At 35.0% G+C, this 19,304-nt stretch overlaps 1 protein-coding gene across 1 annotated transcript in view; it reads right to left on the bottom strand.

Annotated features, from left to right (window-relative positions):
• The window catches only part of LRP1B (LDL receptor related protein 1B), a 1,676,205-nt gene that overhangs the window by 98,999 nt on the left and 1,557,902 nt on the right, over window positions 1–19,304 (bottom strand). The window contains exons 79-80 of the mRNA XM_068543688.1: window positions 8,650–8,873; window positions 7,499–7,605 (exon numbers count right to left, since the gene is read on the bottom strand). Of these exons, the coding sequence (XP_068399789.1) occupies window positions 7,499–7,605; window positions 8,650–8,873 (331 nt within the window). The remainder of the gene's footprint in view (window positions 1–7,498; window positions 7,606–8,649; window positions 8,874–19,304) is intronic.

The following is a 19,304-nucleotide window of genomic DNA, read 5'->3' as shown; positions in this document are numbered from 1 at the left end:
CTTGGAAAAAGAATGGAGGCAAAGATCAGAAGATGCAAGAAATGTTTAACAAAGACCTAGAAGAATTAAAGACCAAACAAACAGATGAACAATACAGTAACTGAAATGAAAAGTCCACTAGAAGGAATCAATAGCAGAATAACTGAGGCAGAAGAACGGATAAGTGACCTGTATGACAGAATGGTGGAATTCACTGCTGCAGAACAGAATAAAGAAAAGAGAATGAAAAGAAATGAAGACAGACTAAGAGACCTTTGGGACAATATTAAACACACCAACATTCGCATTATAGAAATGCCAGGAGAAGAGAGAGAAAAAGGACCCAAGAAAATATTTGAAGAGATCATAGTCGAAAACTTCCCTAACATGGGAAAGGAAATAGCCACCCAAGTACAGGAAGCACACAGAGTCCCAGGCAGGATAAACCCAAGGAGGAACATCCCGAGGCACATAGTAATCAAATTGACAAAAATTAAAGACAAAGAAAAATTATTAAAAGCAACAAGGGAAAAACGACAAATAACATACAAGGGAACTCCCATAAGGTTAACAGCTAATTTCTCAGCAGATACTCTACAAGTCAGAAGGGAGTGGCACGATATATTTAAAGTGATGAAAGGGAAAAACCTACAACCAAGATTACTCTACCCGGCAAGGATCTCATTCAGATTTGACGAAGAAATCAAAAGCTTTACAGACAAGCAAAAACTAAGAGAATTCAGCACCACCAAACCAGCTCTACAACAAATGCTAAAAGAACTTCTCCAAGTTCGAAACACAAGAGAAGAAAAGGACCTACAAAACAAACACACAGCACTTAAGAAAATGGTCATAGGAACATACATATCGATAATCACCTTAAATGTGAATGGATTAAATGCTCCAACCAAAAGACACAGGCTCGCTGAATGGATACAAAAACGAGCCATATATATGCTGTCCACAAGAGACCCACTTCAGACCTAGTGACACATAAAGACTGAAAATGAGGGAAAGGAAAAAGATACTCCATACAAATGGAAATCAAAAGAGAGCTGGAGTAGCAATACTCATAGCAGATAAAATAGACTTTAAAATAAAGAATTTTACAAGAGACAAGGAAGGACACTACATAATGATCAAGGGATCAATCCAAGAAGAAGATATAACAATTATAAATATATCTGTACCCAACATAGAAGCACCTCAATACATAATGTAAATGCTAACAAGCTATAAAAGAGGAAATCAACAGTAACACAATAATAGTGGGGAACACCTCACTTACACCAAGGGACAGATCATCCAGACAGAACATTAATAAGGAAACACAACCTTTAAATGACACAATAGACCAGATAGATTTAACTGAACTTATAGGACATTCCATGCAAAAACAGCAGATTACACTTTCTTCTCAAGTGCACACCACAGAACATTCTCCAGGATAGATCACATCTTGGCTCACAAATCAAGCCTCAGTAAATTTAAGAAAATTGAAATCATAGCAAGCATCTTTTCTGACCACAACGCTATGAGATTAGAAATCAATTGCAGGGAAAAAAATGTAAAAAACAAACACATGGAGGCTAAACCATACGTTACTAAATTACCAAGAGATCACTGAAGAAATCAAAGAGGAAATCAAAAAATACATAGAGACAAATGACAATGAAAACATGACAATCCAAAACCTATGTGATGCAGCAAAAGCAGTTTTAAGAGGGAAGTTTATAGCAATGAAATCCTACCTCAAGAAACAAGAAAAATCAAATAAACAATCTAACCTTACATCTAAAGGAACTAGAGAAAGAAGAACAAGCAAAACTCAAAGTCAGTAGAAGGAAAGAAATCATAAAGATCAGAGCAGAAATAAGTGAAATAGAAACAAAGAAAACAATAGCAAAGATCAATAAAAATAAAAGCTGGTTCTTTGAGAAGATAAACAAAATTGATAAACCATTAGCCAGACTCATCAAGAAAAAGACAGAGAGGATTCAAATCAATAAAATTAGAAATGAAAAAGGAGAAGTTACAATGGACACCGCAGAAATACAAAGCATCCTAAGAGACTACTACAAGCAACTCTACGCCAATAAAATGCACAACCTGGAGAAATGGACAAATTCTTAGAAAGGTATAACCTTCCAAGACTGAAACAGGAAGAAATAAAAAATGTGAACAGACAAATCACAAGTAGTGAAATTGAAACTGTGATTAAAAATTTTCCCACAAACAAAAGTCCAGGACCAGATGGCCTCACAGGTGAAGTCTATCAAACATTTATAGAAGAGCTAACACCCATCCTCTCAAACTCCTGCAAAAAATTGCAGAGGAAGGAACACTCCCAAACTCATTCTACGAAGCCACCATCACCCTGATACCAAAATCAAAGATACTACAAAAAAAGAAAATTACAGACTAATATACAATAATGAATATAGATGCAAAAATCAACAAAATACTAGTAAGAAGAATCCAAAAACACATTAAAAGGGTCATACATCTCCATCAAGTGGGATTTATCCCAGGAATGCAGGGATTCTTCAATATATGCAAATCAATCAATGTGATACACCATATTAACAAAGGGAAGAATAAAAACCATATGATCATCTCAATGGATGCAGAAAAAGCTTTTGACCAAATTCAACACCCATTTATGATAAAAACTCTCCAGAAAGTGGGCATAGAGGGAACCTACCTCAACATAATAAAGTCCATATACGACAAACACACAGCAAACATCATTCTCAATGGTGAAAAACTGAAAGCATTTCTTCTAAGATCAGGAACAAGACAAGGATGTCCAGTCTCACCACTATTATTCAACATAGTTTTGGAAGTCCTAGCCACGGCAATCAGAGAAGAAAAAGAAATAAAAGAATACAAATTGGAAAAGAAGAAGTAAAACTGTCACTGTTTGCAGATGACATGATACTATATGTAGAGAATCCTAAAGATGCCACCAGAAAATTACTAGAGCTAATCAATGAATTTGGTAAAGTTGCAGGATACAAAATTAATGCACAGAAATCTCTTGCATTCCTATACACTAACAACGAAAGATCAGCAAGAGAAATTAAGGAAACAATCCCATTCACCATTGCAACAAAAAGAATAAAATACCTAGGAATAAACCTACCTAAGGAGATAAAAGACCTGTACTCAGAAAACTATGACCCTGATGAAAGAAATCAAACGTAACACAAACAGATGGAGAGATATACCATGCTCTTGGATTGGAAGAACCAATGTTGTGAAAATGACTATACTACCCAAAGCAATCTACAGATTCAATGCAATCCCTATCAAATTACCAATGGAATTTTTTACAGAACTAGAACAAAATATTTCACAATTTGTATGGAGACACAAAAGACCCCGAATAGCCAAAGCAATCTTGAGGGGAAAAAACGGAGTTGGAGGAATCAGGCTCCCTGACTTCAGACTATACTACAAAGCTACAGTAATAAGACAGTATGGTACTGGCACAAAAATAGAAATATAGATCAATGGAACAGGGTAGAAAGCCCAGAGATAAACTCACGCACTTATAAACGCACAACTAATCTATGGCAAAGGAGGCAAGGATATACAATGGAGAGAAGACAGTCTCTTCAATAAGTGGTGCTGGGAAAACTGGACAGCTACATGTAAAAGAATGAAATTAGAACACTCCCTAACACCATACACAAAAATAAACTCAAAATGGATTCAATACCTAAATGTAAGACCGGACAGTATAAAACTCTTAGAGGAAAACATAGGAAGAACACTCTCTGACATAAATCACAGCAAGATCTTTTTTGACCCACCTCTTAGAGAAATGGAAATAAAAACAAAAATAAACAAATGGGACCTAATGAAACTTAAAAGTCTTTGCACAGCAAAGGAAACTATAAACAAGACGAAAAGACAACCCTTAGAATGGGAGAAGATATTTGCAAACGAATCAATGGACAAAGGATGAATCGCCAAAATATATAAACAACTCATGCAGCTCAATATTAAAAAAACAAACAACCCAATCAATAAATGGGCAGAAGACCTAGACAGACATTTCTCCAAAGAAGACATACAGATGGTCAAGAGGCACATGAAAAGCTGCTCAACATCACTAATTATTAGAGAAATGCAAATCAAAACTACAATCACCTCACACTGGTTAGAATGGGCATCATCAGAAAATATACAAACAACAAATGCTGGAGAGGGTGTGGAGATAAAGGGAACCCTCTTGCACTGTTGGTGGGAATGTAAATTGATACAGCCACTATGGAGAACAATATGGAGGTTCCTTAAAAAACTAAAAGTAGAATTACCATATGACCCAGCAATCCCACTTCTGGGCATATACCCAGAGAAAACCATTATTCAAAAAGACACATGCACCCCAATGTTCATTGCAGCACTATTTACAATAGCCAGGTCATGGAAGCAAGCTAAATGCCCACTGACAGATGAATGGATAAAGAAGATGTGGTACATATATACAATGGAATATTACTCAGCCATAAAAAGGAACAAAATTGGGTCATTTGTAGAGATGCAGATGGACCTAGAGACTGTCATACAGAGTGAAGTAAGTCAGAAAGAGAAAAACAAAGATCATATATTAGCGTATATATGTGGAATCTAGAATAATGATACAGATGCAGATGAACCAGTTTGTAGGCAGAAATAGAGACACAGAGGTAGAGAACAAATGTATGGACACCAAGGGGGGAAAGTAGGGGGGGTGGTGGTATTGGTGGGATGAATTGGGAGATTGGGTTTGACGTATATACACTAATATGTATAAAATAGATAACTAATAAGAACCTGCTGTATAAAAATAAAATAAAATTCAAAAAAAAAAAAAAAAGAAATACCTTCACGGGCCAGATGCCATCAAAAAAAAAAAAATTCATGTTATGGAGTTATGGTGGACAAGGTACAAATGCAAGGCTCTAGTACGTGGCATATTATTTCTATAATTATTCTTAGCCTCTTAGGTATTCAAGAAATTATACCAATCAATTACATTGGCTTTAACTTCTGATATAAATGAATTGTTATAAATTCTCTGTAAGGTAAATATTATCATATGTATTTTATAAATAAGAACATTGGTGCTGAAAAGTTTATGCAGGTTGCTCAATTTTAACTCAAGCCTATATAAATGGAAGGCTTATACTCTTTCTACGACTCCATATTTCTTCTGTCTAATACACTATGCTATGCCCTGTAGGGTATACCATCTTCCTTTTGAAACTTTTCTGTCAGCTATTATGGCACTGAATTCTGTTGCTTTGCTCCTATTGCTCAAACACCTCTGTAGTCTTTATTTTTGATCTTGACTCTTCTGAATATAAGCATCTCACACATTTCTACCCTAAGAAGCCTCTCTGTTTTCTCCTCCCTTGTCTATCTTAACTCCAGCAACTTTAAATCATCAGTTTTCTATTGCCAGTTCTCTGAACTAAGTTTCTAGTTCTGCTTTGAGCTCCAGAACTAAAATCTCCAATTTTCTGTGAGATATCTCCATCTGATTGACTTAGGTTGGTCATATCCACAACTACAACACATGATAGCAAGGAAATAACACTCCCTTCATAAATAAATTTCCCAAGAATGCCTGTCTCAGATTCCCTCATAAGAACCCTCAGACAGGCAATTCTATACATTGCTTCCTGAGTCATTTTTTAAAATGAAAATAATGTTATGTAAACTATGACTATGTAAGATGTTAACATCAGAGAAGCTTTTTTAAAATCAATTGTCCAACTTTTCTACTAGAAGTCTAAAATTAGTTAAAAATAAAAAAGTTAAGAAAAAGAAGTACAAAGTTCTTTAAAAAATAAAATAGTGTTTGAGCAGATCATGCCACTTTCCTCAAAATCCCCAGTGGCTTGCTTCCCTTAAAGCTAGAATAGAATCCAGTCCTTATCAGTGTGTTCCAGGTCCTGGAGGATCTGACTCTGGTCACCTTGTCACTCTCACATCTACTATTCTCCCGAGTTGATCATATGCTTCTAGGCATACAGCCATCCCTTGGTGTCCGCAGGGGATTGGTTATAGGATCCCGCATGAATACCAAAACCTGCGAATGCTCAAGTCCTTTATATAAAATGGCATATTATACTCAGCCCTCAGTATCTGTGGGTTCAGTAAATTCAACCTACCATGGATACGGAGCGCCAACTGTCCTAACATTATTGCTGTTTCTTACACATTCTAAGTTCATTTCTAACTCATAACTTGCCATTCTGTCTACTTGGAAAGCTCTTTCCTCACATAATCACATAGTTTGCTATCTCTCTTTATTCAGTCATCTTCTCAAATATCACCTTTCTAGAGATGACTACTTTGATAATCGTAACTAAAATAGTACCTTCCCATAACTGCCCATCTCTTATATTTTGTTTTCTACATAGCTTTTATAATTATCTGACATGATGTATCCTACATATTCTATCCTATACAGGAAGGTAAGTTTCATGAGAATTGGAACTCTCTTCACAAGAGCAGGAACTCATTTCTTCAGCATCTGGAACAATTTCTGTCACCAGGTGAGTGTTCAATTAGTATTCGTTAAATCACTGAATTGAGACACACCTACATAAATAAATTAAATCCCAATGATTGCTCCTTCCTATAAGAGTAAAAACAATCTACTTGGAGGAAAGGGCATAAGGCACATTAAAAGTAATAAAAATATAAGTACCAAATATAAAGTTTCAACTATGAAAGAGACTGCAAAGCCTAATTGTTAAATAACATATGCTATAGAAAACGTATTGTGTCCTTTTTGATGGGGATGTAGTGGGAGGGGGTGGGGGATGGCACATAAATCTCTGAGGCTTCTGCAGTATGAAAATGTTTTATTGAGGAAGTACTAAACTTAGACCTTACAAGACTGGTAAGATTCCTCTAGGTACACAAAAGTTGGAAGGGCATTCTAGATGAGGGATCTGGAAGGAAAATGGCATAGGAGAAAGAACAGGAATGCAGAAAAAAGACCTGAGCTCCTGAACAGTCCTGGAAGTACAGCGAGTATAGACTGGTAGTTTAGATGACATGGCTGGAAGGGAGATTAAAGCCAGATTGAAAAGAGCTGTGAGTGTCTTTCACAAAAATTGTTTATATGTTCCCACCTGTCTATCCATTTAGTCTCTCATCCTCTAGGAATATTACCATCTATCCCAGTATCATTAACACATAGCTGTAAAAACACCCTAACACAATGCTATAAACTGTCAGAATGTCATGCAGGTGAAATCCTACTAATAACCTTATAACTTAGGTAACTGTCAAATAACATCCCTATAATATCACCAGCAGTATGGTAAGAACCTGACTTTCAAGTTGGGAAAGTACAACATGAAATGTTAATGACTTTTATAAAGTCATACTATAAATTATTTTATCTGCTTGTAAAAATGATTATATTGCCAACAAAACTAGAAAGAATGGCAATACTATTATACTTAGCACACTACTTCACATTTTAGACTGTGTGGGACACATATCATACCTGTGGGTCTCTGTAAATTCTTTTGTACTAAAATTCTTCTCAGAGTACCATCCATGGCCGCTTCTTCTATGTGGGAGTGGTCCCCAACAATGGTCCAGTACATCATCCTGAAGAGATAGGTCAAGTTTGTTAGCCTGGTGAATGTGCTGTTACAACCCAAAACAGGGTCTCTTCAGACCCTGTGCATCAGAATCACCTTAGAGTCCCTGAAAATTGCCTGAAAAAGCAGATTTCTGGACCCAACTCTAAACCTACAGAGTGAGTACCTCCAAGAGGGGGCCCCAGGAGTCAACAATTTAAAAGTCGTACCTATTCCCTAAAATTTGAGAGCCACTGTTTAATAGGCTCACTTGATAGGCAAAGTTCAATTTTGAAAATTTCCTTAAAATTTTAGAAGAAAAATATTTCTAACACTTGAAACTATCTTCTTGTCGTGACAGAATATTCATTTTACTATAGATGATGCATCAATATGCTTTTGTTTTTGATATAGTAACTATTTTCTCAGACATAAATAATTTTCTCCCTTAGAAGACACCACACAACATAATTCTAGTAAGTAAACAGCAGTTGCCTCTTTTTACTCAGGATCTAATGATCCACTTTATGGGTGATTAGGAGTTTTATTTAACATTTCCCTATTTCCTTTTTGGTCATTGCTTATAAATAAAAAATAAGAGAATAAAAAAGGAAAAAATCAAGCCGAGTAAAGGGAATATTTGTGTTAAATTGTTTAAGTTTGTTTATACATATGCCTCCATTTTTTATTACCAGAAATAGCCCAAATCACTAATATTCTACACTTAGCATGTTTAATATTATTTTTAATGTCTCAAAAATTCGATTTTAGATTAACTACAGTGGTTATGTTTTTCACATCAGTTTCATTAATCTGAATGCACACATAACATATACACATACACTAAATGTATAAAGTAGCAACTTCAGGAAGAAGAATATATTTTGCACCACCATTTGGTGTGAAAAGGACATGCTCTTGTACAGAAGGAGTAGAGGGATTTTCAGAAGTCTTGTGAATCTATTATATGTTGAACACTCTTCCAGAAGCAACACTACAGAGCATGGGTGGGACAATCGGTAAAAATGGGTACTCATATCAAGAAATATAAATAACCAGGTCGTTAACCTACCCTCTTTTAGGATTTACAGCAATAGCATAGGGTTCTCCAGCCATATTTGTTAAGAGTCTGGTGCAGTTGGGGCCATTCAGCTGTCCTACGTTGATAGAGTACCTCAGACTGGTCCAGTGAGTAGTGTAGTAACTGAACCAGTGCATTCTAGAATGGTCAGTCCAATAAATATTTCCGGCAACCCAGTCAACTGCAACGTCCCTGGGCCTTTTAAATTCAGGACACTAAAAGAAAACAAAACAACAAACCACAGTATTTTCAAAAGCAAATTGGCGGAGTTTTCTATATCTATACATTGAGATTGTTTGGGAATCTTATTAACATGGTCAGGTGTTAATTGTTACATAGATTTTTAAAAATCCCCAACATACTTTATTTTATTCTTAGTTTTTATAGATGTATAATTTCACAAATCCTAAGTATACAACTCACTGGAGTTTTACCTATCACTGCCCCTGTTTAACCACCACCCTACTAGAATACTTCCAGAATTGTAGAAGGTTCACTTGTGACCTCTCCCAGTTAGTATTTCTCTTAGAATAAGCATAATCCTAACATCTAAATCATAGATTAGTTTAAACAAATCCACATAAACAGAATCATACTCTTCTATTCCTGACTTCTTTGACTCAACATCATGTTTGTGAAATATACCCATATTGGTGTGCATGTCAGTTATTAATTGCTTTTTATTTCTGGATAATATTTCAGAATATGAAATATTCTTATTCATGAATATAAATCAATTTGTTTACCATTTTACTGGTAATATATATTTTGCTTGTTTACAATTTTAGGCCATTACAAATAAAATTATGAATATTCCTTTACGTGTCTTTTGGTGGACACAAACTCTCATTTCTGTTGAGTATTTAATAAGAAATAGAACGGTTGAGTCTTGATATCCTTATGATTGTTTAAATAGATAGGGCTAGAATTTTTTTTTTCAAAGAGTCTGTACCAATATTCACTCTCTTCAGGAATTTAAGAAAGTTCCAGTTGCTCTACATCCTTACCATATATAATTTGATTTAAAATTGAAAAAGAAAGTTAATACAAATAGACACATTTAGAGAGATACTATATTTAAATGTCTTTTGAGGAAAGTTACAATCTCTGTCATTTATATTAAATCTGCTAGCTTGGATTTTCTGTGCAATAGTATATTACTGAATTATTGTGAGACAAAGGTAAGAGGGTTCGTTGGGAATAGACAGCAAGGAAAATAACGTATGCTGTGCCCTTCAGTTAACTTGATCACTTTGAGCAGGAACTAGTGTAGTAATTAATTTGACGTGGTCAGGTTTATTGTGCATAAACAAAAGTGGGAAGAAATTCTCAGGGGTATTATATCAAGAATAGAAACAATTATTTGAAGGTCATTATAACTAGACATGTAGTCAATGTGTAAGAGCATTGTTAGGACCTGGTAACCAGTGGAAATATGGGTTTTTAACACATGACTGTTCTGTGATTTACTAGTGAACACATTTTATTAAAGAGTGGGCTTGGATTAAAAGAAAACAAACCGAACTTCTCAAAAAGAACGTGAGATGCCAAGAAACAGGAATTACAAGTCACTGTCTGCCGTGTGATTACTGAGATCTCAAAGAAGGAAAATATGGCTTGAACTAAACACAGAACTCACAGAAATTTCTAATGACCTTTATTATCAATCTTTTCACTTATTGGCTTAAAAACTAAAATTATGAAATTTTACAGTAATCTACTTCTCAACTCTAATAATAAATACTCTCCATCTACCCAGTGATATCTCATAGCTAACTGGAAGTTAAATGAAAAGCACTCTACAATACAACATGGTCTAAACATGCCATATAAATAATATTCATAAATGGGTAGACTATAAAGATTTATCCTAGCCAAAACACAAAATCATTTTCAAGTGTTCCAATATTATGTAAATTAACTGTAATTCTTTTATTTTTTCTGATTTGATTTGGCAGCAGTTAAAAGTAAATATATCAAGTGGTATGGGCTTGTCAGTGTAAGTCATAAATTTATACACATGAGAGACAATGGGAAAAAATAACCATTATAAACTGTGTAAAGCCTGCTGGAGCATATTATCATTTTTTAACACCACTAGAGCAATCTTTTAGCATGCAGAAATATGATATCAGTTGTCTAGCACGAACATAGAAAAATACCTATTTTGGCTTTATCAGATGTTAATATACATACATAATTTTCTATCCTAACGGTATCCTTGCTAAAATAGGACATGTTTTATGCAAAGCTTCACTTTTTTGAATTTAAGACTTTTATTTTATTTCGCTCATGCTCAAAACAGGGCTGATTATCTTTCCATTCTATATTTCTATACCTGGACTGCTGACAATTAAAACCTCAGATTCCTAATGATCACAGAACATTCAGAAGTTTGATTTTGTGATACTTTTTCAGGTAAGCTGGCTGGTTAAAATTCTATTAATGGTGAATTCCAGAAGGATATATCAAACTTAGGTCACATTACTAGAGTGAAGAATATGGCTTAAGGAAAGGGAAAAATGTTACTTTTCAATGCTGAGCATAAGAGATGCTGAAGAGTTATAGAGTCATTTAAATCTATACAGTTATTCTCTGGTTCCTTGATCAAGGAATCCCTAATGTCATTCTGGTATCAACTAAAGTAGTTAGAATATGGGATAAGGATGGTCATGCCCAATAAATTCAACCTAAAGTCATGAATCATCAGTGACAAGATGATTCTCAGAGAATAATGGCAGCAGGGTGAAGATGTTACTAGGTGTTCATCCTCAGTGACTCACAACATACTGAATGCTCAATTATTCTCAACACTGAAAAGAGAAGAATTGAACAGAATAAGAAGAAGAACAACAAGAGACAGCAATAGGATGGTCTTATTATTAAGGAAACTATGGCAAAATTAGGAAATCACCTCTATAGTGAGTTCTATAGGAAATAAATAATCCCTTTCTATTGCTCACTACTTGACCAGGATTGTGAATAGCATTAGCCATCTAAAAGGGATTCTCATATTGAATGAATGTTGGTTGGAGAGTGGCAGGCAAATTCCTGTTGGCTCTTATGGAGAAGTTCAAAATCAATCAGGTACATACAAAAAGTGGGAAAACACAGAAAAAGTAAACTGATGTTCTTGGCATGGAATGGAGACTGACATGAAAAACAGAAACAGATAGTTAAGCCATTTGTCTCTAAAGAGACTGAAAACAAAACCACCAAACACATTAGATTGGAAATATGAAGAAAACATGAAACTCTCATTTGCACCTTTGGCTAGCACTCTAGACAGACAGGCCAATGAACTAGAGACACTAATGAGATATATCATGTTTAAGAGACTGCAGAGGCGTGTGGTTACCCAGACAACAAAAGGCATTGCTCATATTTTTGCACAAAGCAGAAGACACATTTTGACTGCTTTCTCCAGACAGATGATTTCTTTCCTAATAAGCTCTCTAAATACACAGCCAAAGTTTTGAGTCCTGAAGCATTCTTCTTCATAGAGATATATTAGTCGAATGAATGAAATGCTTAAAATCTTAACAGAAAAAAATGGCAGCTTGATTGTAACAAAATCAGAGGTTACTGCTTTAAACTACCAGTCCTTTACAGCTGTGGATTGTAATGTATCTGGCACAATTCCAGCTTCAGTAAACTAAAGATACGTCACTGAAGGCATTTGCTTTAAATCAAGGAAAGAGGAAAATCTATGAAAGAAGAATGCAAACATTCAAGCCATGGAAATGCTATCTTTTGTAAAACAAAATTCCTATAGTCAGCAATATAATTTAAGAAAATATAGTTAACACAAAGATAGATTGAAGTGGTCACATATTTCATTTGTTCATGATTTTTCACCTTTGTGTATATCTAAGAAAAGAAAATTCAGTTCATTTTGCTAAAGTTAATTATCTCCTGTTGCAATGCTAGTAAAACAAAGATGTGAAGACACTGTAAAGAACTTGTGCTTGTGTGGTGGGGGGAGTCCACATTCAATAGACAACATCCTGAAAAGACCCAGATTTGTCTTTGGGTTACAGGGTCAATATTGTATGTGATTTTATCGTTTTTTAACATGCTCAGTGTTCTTTAAACTTATTTGTTATGATTTACCACCCGCCCTCCATAAAAAGCAAAACCCACTCTCAAAACCTTCATTCACACTACCAGCTAAACAAAAGATATCATGGAAGACTAGAAAGCACACAACATTTGAAATCAGAAACTTGGTTTAAGAGCCAGTCCTAGTTTCTCTATAAATTATGTGGCACATAAAAATAAAGGATTTGGATTAGATGATCTGTTAAAGTCTTTAGCTTCTAAACACGAAATTATATAACAGTTTAAAACATTATCCATTCTTTACAAATCTTAAGGATGCATCTAATGCTAAATATGAATTTTCATGCATTAGTCAGTAAGTGAAAAATTTGTTGATACTTATGGGGTCAATTTTGACATCATCTCCCTATGTGAAAGACCTGGAATTAAGAAAGCAAGGTGCCTTCTGATATTTACAGTTTAAACAAGCACAACAGCTGAGATGATAGGCAGAACTATCTGAAAGTAGAGATTGCAAAATGGTACATTGAGGACTAAATTTAAGTTAAAGTTAAAAAAAAAAACCTTTTAAGTAGATTCTAACTTTAAAATTAAGAAGATATCACTTTAACAAATTAAACTTTTTTTTTCTTAAAAATTAAGGATAAATAAGATAGTATATCAAAAGCCGGCTAACATTCCAGAGTAGCAGAGTCAATCAGCTGCTTCTGTTTTAATGAGATACACCTTCAGTTTGCCTCTCTCACCTGGATCCCTAATGTTCTGTCCAACCTGTTTCACTCATTTATCTTACCTATATAGCTGGTTTGCAACCCATGCCTTAAAGAGACCAAAGAATTCGACTTTAATGAATAAATCATGTATCTATAAGAAAGGGGGTTAAAACAGCAATAAACACATGGAAAAAGAAGAGTCAGAGAAGCAAATGTTGAGAGTGTGTCTCCAGAGTCATTAGGTAAGCATCGTGTAGATAAACTGGAATACTTATGTAGCAGATATGTAAATGTGTATGTATATATATATGAATACGTACACATAAATTGGGCCATTATAGTTCAATGTCTCTCCATCAAGTTCATTCAAATTATGAATATATAAGTGTATGTGTACATATACATAATACTGAATTTTATATATCATTTTCTTTTTTTTTTTTTAATAAATTTATTTATTTATTTATTTTTAGCTGTGTTGGGTCTTCGTTTCTGTGCGAGGGCTTTCTCCAGTTGTGGCAAGCGGGGGCCATTCTTCATCGCGGTGCACGGGCCTCACTATCGCGGCCTCTCTTGTTGCGGAGCACAGGCTCCAGATGCGCAGGCTCAGTAATTGTGGCTCACGGGCCTAGTTGCTCCGCGGCATGTGGGATCTTCCCAGACCAGGGCTCGAACCCGCGTCCCCTGCATTGGCAGGCAGATTCTTAACCACTGCGCCACCAGGGAAGCCCCCTATATATCATTTTCTTTCCTGCTTCATTAACACTAGTTTCCTGCTGTTTCATTACACCCTAGATAAACTAGCAATTCATTTTCTTTTTTTTTTAATTTAATTTTATTTATTTTTTATACAGCAGGCTCTTATTAGTTATCTATTTTATACATATTAGTGTATATATGTCAATCAAAATCTCCCAATTCATCCCACCACCACCACCCCCCATTGGTGTCCATATGTTTGTTCTCTACATCTGTGTCTCTATCCCTGCCTTGCAAACCGGTTCATCTGTACCATTTTTCTAGATTCCACATACACGCATTAATATACGATATTTGTTTTTCTCTTTCTGACTTACTTCACTCTGTGTGACAGTCTCTAGATCCACCCAAGTCTCTACAAATGACCCAATTTCATTCCTTTCTATGGCTGAGTAATATTCCATTGTATATATGTACCATATCTTCTTTATCCATTCATCTGTCGATGGGCATTTAGGTTGCTTCCATGACCTGGCTATTGTAAATAGTGCTGCAATGAACACTGGGGTGCATGTGTCTGTTTGAATTATGGTTTTCTCTGGGTATATGCCCAGTAGTGGGATTGCTGGGTCATATGGTAATTCTGTTTTTAGTTTTTTAAGGAACTTCCATACTGTTCTTCATAGTGGCTCTATCAATTTACATTCCCACCAACAGTGCAAGAGGGTTCCCTTTTCTCCACACCCTCTCCAGCACTTGTTGTTTGTAGACTTTCTGATGATGCTCATAGTAATCCATTTTCTAAGTCTAAACAGAATGTGGAATAATAATGCAGTCACCTTGTAGGCTACTTCCTGGGCATACAATTGACATTCTTCAGATGGTAGTCAGTCTGTTTGTGAGCCTGTGCTTTCAAACATTAACAGTTAGTTCAGTTAGGCCTTTTGGAAGAACTGAAAGCACATTATGTAGGCTGAGATCTCTAATACCTAAACCAGACCAAGACCAATCTCAATGATCACAATAATAATAAAAGTGGTGTCTTCTTAATAAAGGAACTTTGATTCATTAGGGTAATTAAGGGAGGCAGAGAAAATAATGCATATTATAATTGTGAAGTTGCATTCTTGTAAATGAAACATGATCTATTTATGGCTAGAAAAAAATGTCGGTGTATATGTGTATATTCATGGGTGTGAAAGAAGATAGGAGGGGCGTGGTAGGAGATGAGGTTAAACATCATGGAGAGGCTTGTAAAACAATGATTTTTCAATGGAAATCCATTTGAATGTTTTAAGTAGGGAGATATGATGATGAGTTTAATGTTCTAAGATTATTTTGGCTATGGTGTGAAGAATGGATTGGGGCTGGGGACCAAGGAGATACAGGAAATTCAGAGGAGGCTTATTCTCCCCTCTGGCTTATTCTCTCCAGAGGGGAGAATGTGAAAGTTTAATCTAGGCTTTTGTGAGACAAACGTGGAAAAAATGGGATATATCTGGAGATAAAAATATTTAAACTTGTGATGAATACCAAGGATGAGAAGGATAACTTGTAAAGGATAACTTTCAAGATTGACAAGCTATTGCCATGTCTCTTCAAGATTTTCAATTAATTTATTGCTTCTAATTTAAAAAATATGACCTACTTTATGACAAGGCCTGTTCTAGATGCTAGGATTACAGTAGTGGCCAAACAGTAGGGGGGAAAAAAACAAAAACAAAAACCTGCCATCCGGGAATTTATTTATAGCAAGGTGAGGTAGACAATAGATAATAAACATAATAAATGAATAAAATATATGGCAGTGAAAAAAGATAAGTGTTATGGAAATGAAAAAGAGCAAGGCATTGAAGATCCCAGGATGGGAATCGGGCAGTAGATTGCAATCATTGATAAGTTATGTATTCAGAAGATGACATTTGAACAAAGACTTGAAGGAGTTCAGGAATTGAGTCATGTAGGATATCTGGCTGAAGAACATCTTAGGCCAAGAGAACATTTCAGGAATGACCTTACATTAGTAGGTACTGATGGGTTTCAGAAATAGCAAAGCTTCCCTGGAGAAGAGTGAGTAAGGAGGAAAGCAGTAGAAGATAAAGTCAGAGAAGTAACAGGAGACCAGATCTTTTAAACCCTTGTAAGATATTATGAGAATTTCAGTCTTTTCAGTGGGGAACCACTGGATATTTTTGATTTGAGATGTGATATAATCTGATTTATGTTTTATATGGAGCATTCTGGCTACTGTTTTGTGAGTAATAATGATAGCAAGGAGACCAATTAGGAGGGTATTGCACTAATTCAGAAGAAAGACGATGGTGGTTCAAAACTAGGTCCTTGCAGTCAAGCTGACGTAAGGTATTCAGCTCCTGGGCATACCTTGAAAGTAGACTCAATAGTACTGCCTGATTTTGGAGTTATGAGAAAAACAGAGGGGCCAAAAATGACTCTAAGATTTTTACTTTGAACACCTGGAAAATGGAGTTGCCATTGAATGAGATTGGGGAAGCAGATTTTGTGGATCATATGAGAAGTTTATTTTTAGGCATGCTCCACTGGGGATTTTTTTTTTTAAACATCCAAAAGGAAAACCAAAGGAAGAGTTGGACAGAGCCTTATATCAATTAGGCAATTGTTAGCATGTGGTTATATGTTAAACAATAACAATATGAAACAATATGAACACTACAAGGAAGTGAGGAAAGATAGAAAGAAGAGGATCAAGGTCTGAGCCTGGGGCATTCCAATATTAAGAGGGAAGGAGAAAAGGATCTAGCAAAAGAGACTGAGAGGTGAGGAAAAAAAGAGAGAACAATAAAAGAAAAACTATACTGATGATTCATCTTAGAACTATTTTGTATTACAGGGTTATTATTACATCAAATGAAGTAACAAACAAAAAATCTACTTAAAGCTTAACTGGAAAGACTGATACTGCTACTATGAAGAGAAAGGTTTCTCAACTCTGACACTATTGACATTTTGGTAAGGATAACTCCTTGTGAGAAACTAATTTATGCATTGTAGGGTGTTAAGCATTTCCCCTGGCCTCTACTCACTTGATACTAGCAGCACTCCCCAGTTGTGACAATCAAAAATATCTTCAGACATTACCAAATGTCCCCTGGGGTGAAAGATCATCCCCAGTGGAGAACCACTGATTGTAGAACCACTAAGTGCTCTCTGATGTCTGCTTCCTCCATGACTCTAAGCATTTGTCAAGGTCTTTTAATGAATTACTGTCTCCAAATTTATTGAACACTTCTTTATCTTCCTTTACTTGATCTTTCAGCAGTACTCTAGAAATATAACCCCAACTTCTTTTTCAGAACACTTTCTTCTCTTAGTTTTTGTGACTCTACATTCTAGTTTTCTCCTAATGCACTGGCCACTCCTTGTCATCATTTTAATCTAGCCTCAGAGCTTCGTTCCAGTCCCCTCTTTACTTCCCCTGGTAATCTAACCCGGCTTCATGGTTTTAGATGTCTCCTCTATTTTTCTGTTCTTTAATGTAAATCTCCAGTCCAGAGATCTAAGATAAAGCCTTGAATACATCACTGACTAACTGACATCTCACTTGGATCTCTTACAGGTATCTGACTTAACATGACTAAAACTGAACCCACAGTTTACCATTTTCAGTATCCATCAAATTATAGAATCCGGAAACTCAGGTGTCAGTCTGGAGTCCTTCCTGTCCTCATTTTTCACATTCATTTTATTTGCAAACATTTTTCCTTAAAATTCTACTCACTACCTTCCATTTCATTGAGGCTACAATAGTGCAACATACCACCATTTCTAATTGGGAGCATAGTCCTCCTATGTGGTCTCCTTCTGTTCCAGTCTTTTCTCCCACCAGATCCATTCTCCACATAAAAAGTGAAATAGTTGTCTTAGACATAAATAAGATGGCATTACTTCCTTCTCATCTCTTAGGTCTTAGCTCAAAATCTCCTTTCTTCAAATGTGCCTTTATTGATCATCTTACTCAAAACCTACAACGTTTAAGTTTTTCTCTCTAAGTCCATTTTTTATTCCCCTCAATACACTTTTCAAAACTGGACATTTTTTTGTATTTATTTATTTATTAGTTTACTTGACTTTGTCTTCGTTCCACAGAATATAAACTTCATGAGGACAAGATTCTGTTATCTTTATTGTATCCTAAGAACCCGACACCAAACCACACAAACAGAACTCTTTAAATAAAACTATGGGTATGATTGAATAAAACTTGACTGGTTCACCTTAAAATGCTGTACAATCTGATTAATAACTTACTCAGTATTATTAATTATATAATCATATGTTTTATATGGTCTTATAAGATTTATGTTCAGTAAATTTTGAATATTGATCACAGCTGTTTCAGAACCATTAACTCTAATCAGTATGTATTATTGAGTGACTGTCTTATGCAGTCAACAACAGTCAAGCCACAAAATGGTAATAGGGTAATATCTGATAGTTTTAGATCTCTTCCAAAGTAATTGTAATAAATGATTTTACCTGTTGACTGGTTTGAATAAACTCAGATGGTTTTAAAAGTATTCTTGCTAAGGAAGTATAGACAGTTTCAATTTAGAATTTAATGGTTGTCATAAATTTATAATAATGAAGAAAAAAATTAAAAAAAATAAACTATCAATTTTTACCACTACCCAAACATCCTAAAACAAGACTTTGAAGTTTTTGCTAAAATGTGTGTACACACACACACGCTTATGTGTGGGTTCATAGACATACCTATGAATTTATGTTTATGTGTGTGTGTGTGTGTGTGTGTGTGTGTATGCGTGTGTATGAGATGTACACACAGACCCATATATTGGGTATGAGGTTTATAGCTAGGACTCCAATTAAAAATTGAAACCTATTAAAGAAAACAATTGAATATTTTGTTAAAGCTTTTCAGGAAAAATGGTCTAATCAAATTTTTTGAGAAAAAGTTATGATTATTAATGAATAAAATTATAAGTAAATTTATACTGAACATTCTCTTTTGCATAATGGAGAATATGCCAAAAATGGTATCTCATATTCATTTCTCAAAACCAGGTAGATAAGATGAACCATTTGTTTTGCTCAGGAATATTCAGCTATTTAATTGTAAAAATCTAATCTGTATATTTAAAGTCATTTTCATTTTTCTAAGCATTGACCTAC

The sequence above is a fragment of the Eschrichtius robustus genome, chromosome 5, assembly GCF_028021215.1.
Source record: "Eschrichtius robustus isolate mEscRob2 chromosome 5, mEscRob2.pri, whole genome shotgun sequence".
NCBI lineage: Eukaryota > Metazoa > Chordata > Mammalia > Artiodactyla > Eschrichtiidae > Eschrichtius > Eschrichtius robustus.
The sequence above is the reverse complement of the archived record's forward strand: the minus strand, read 5'-3'. Positions and strand labels throughout refer to the sequence as shown.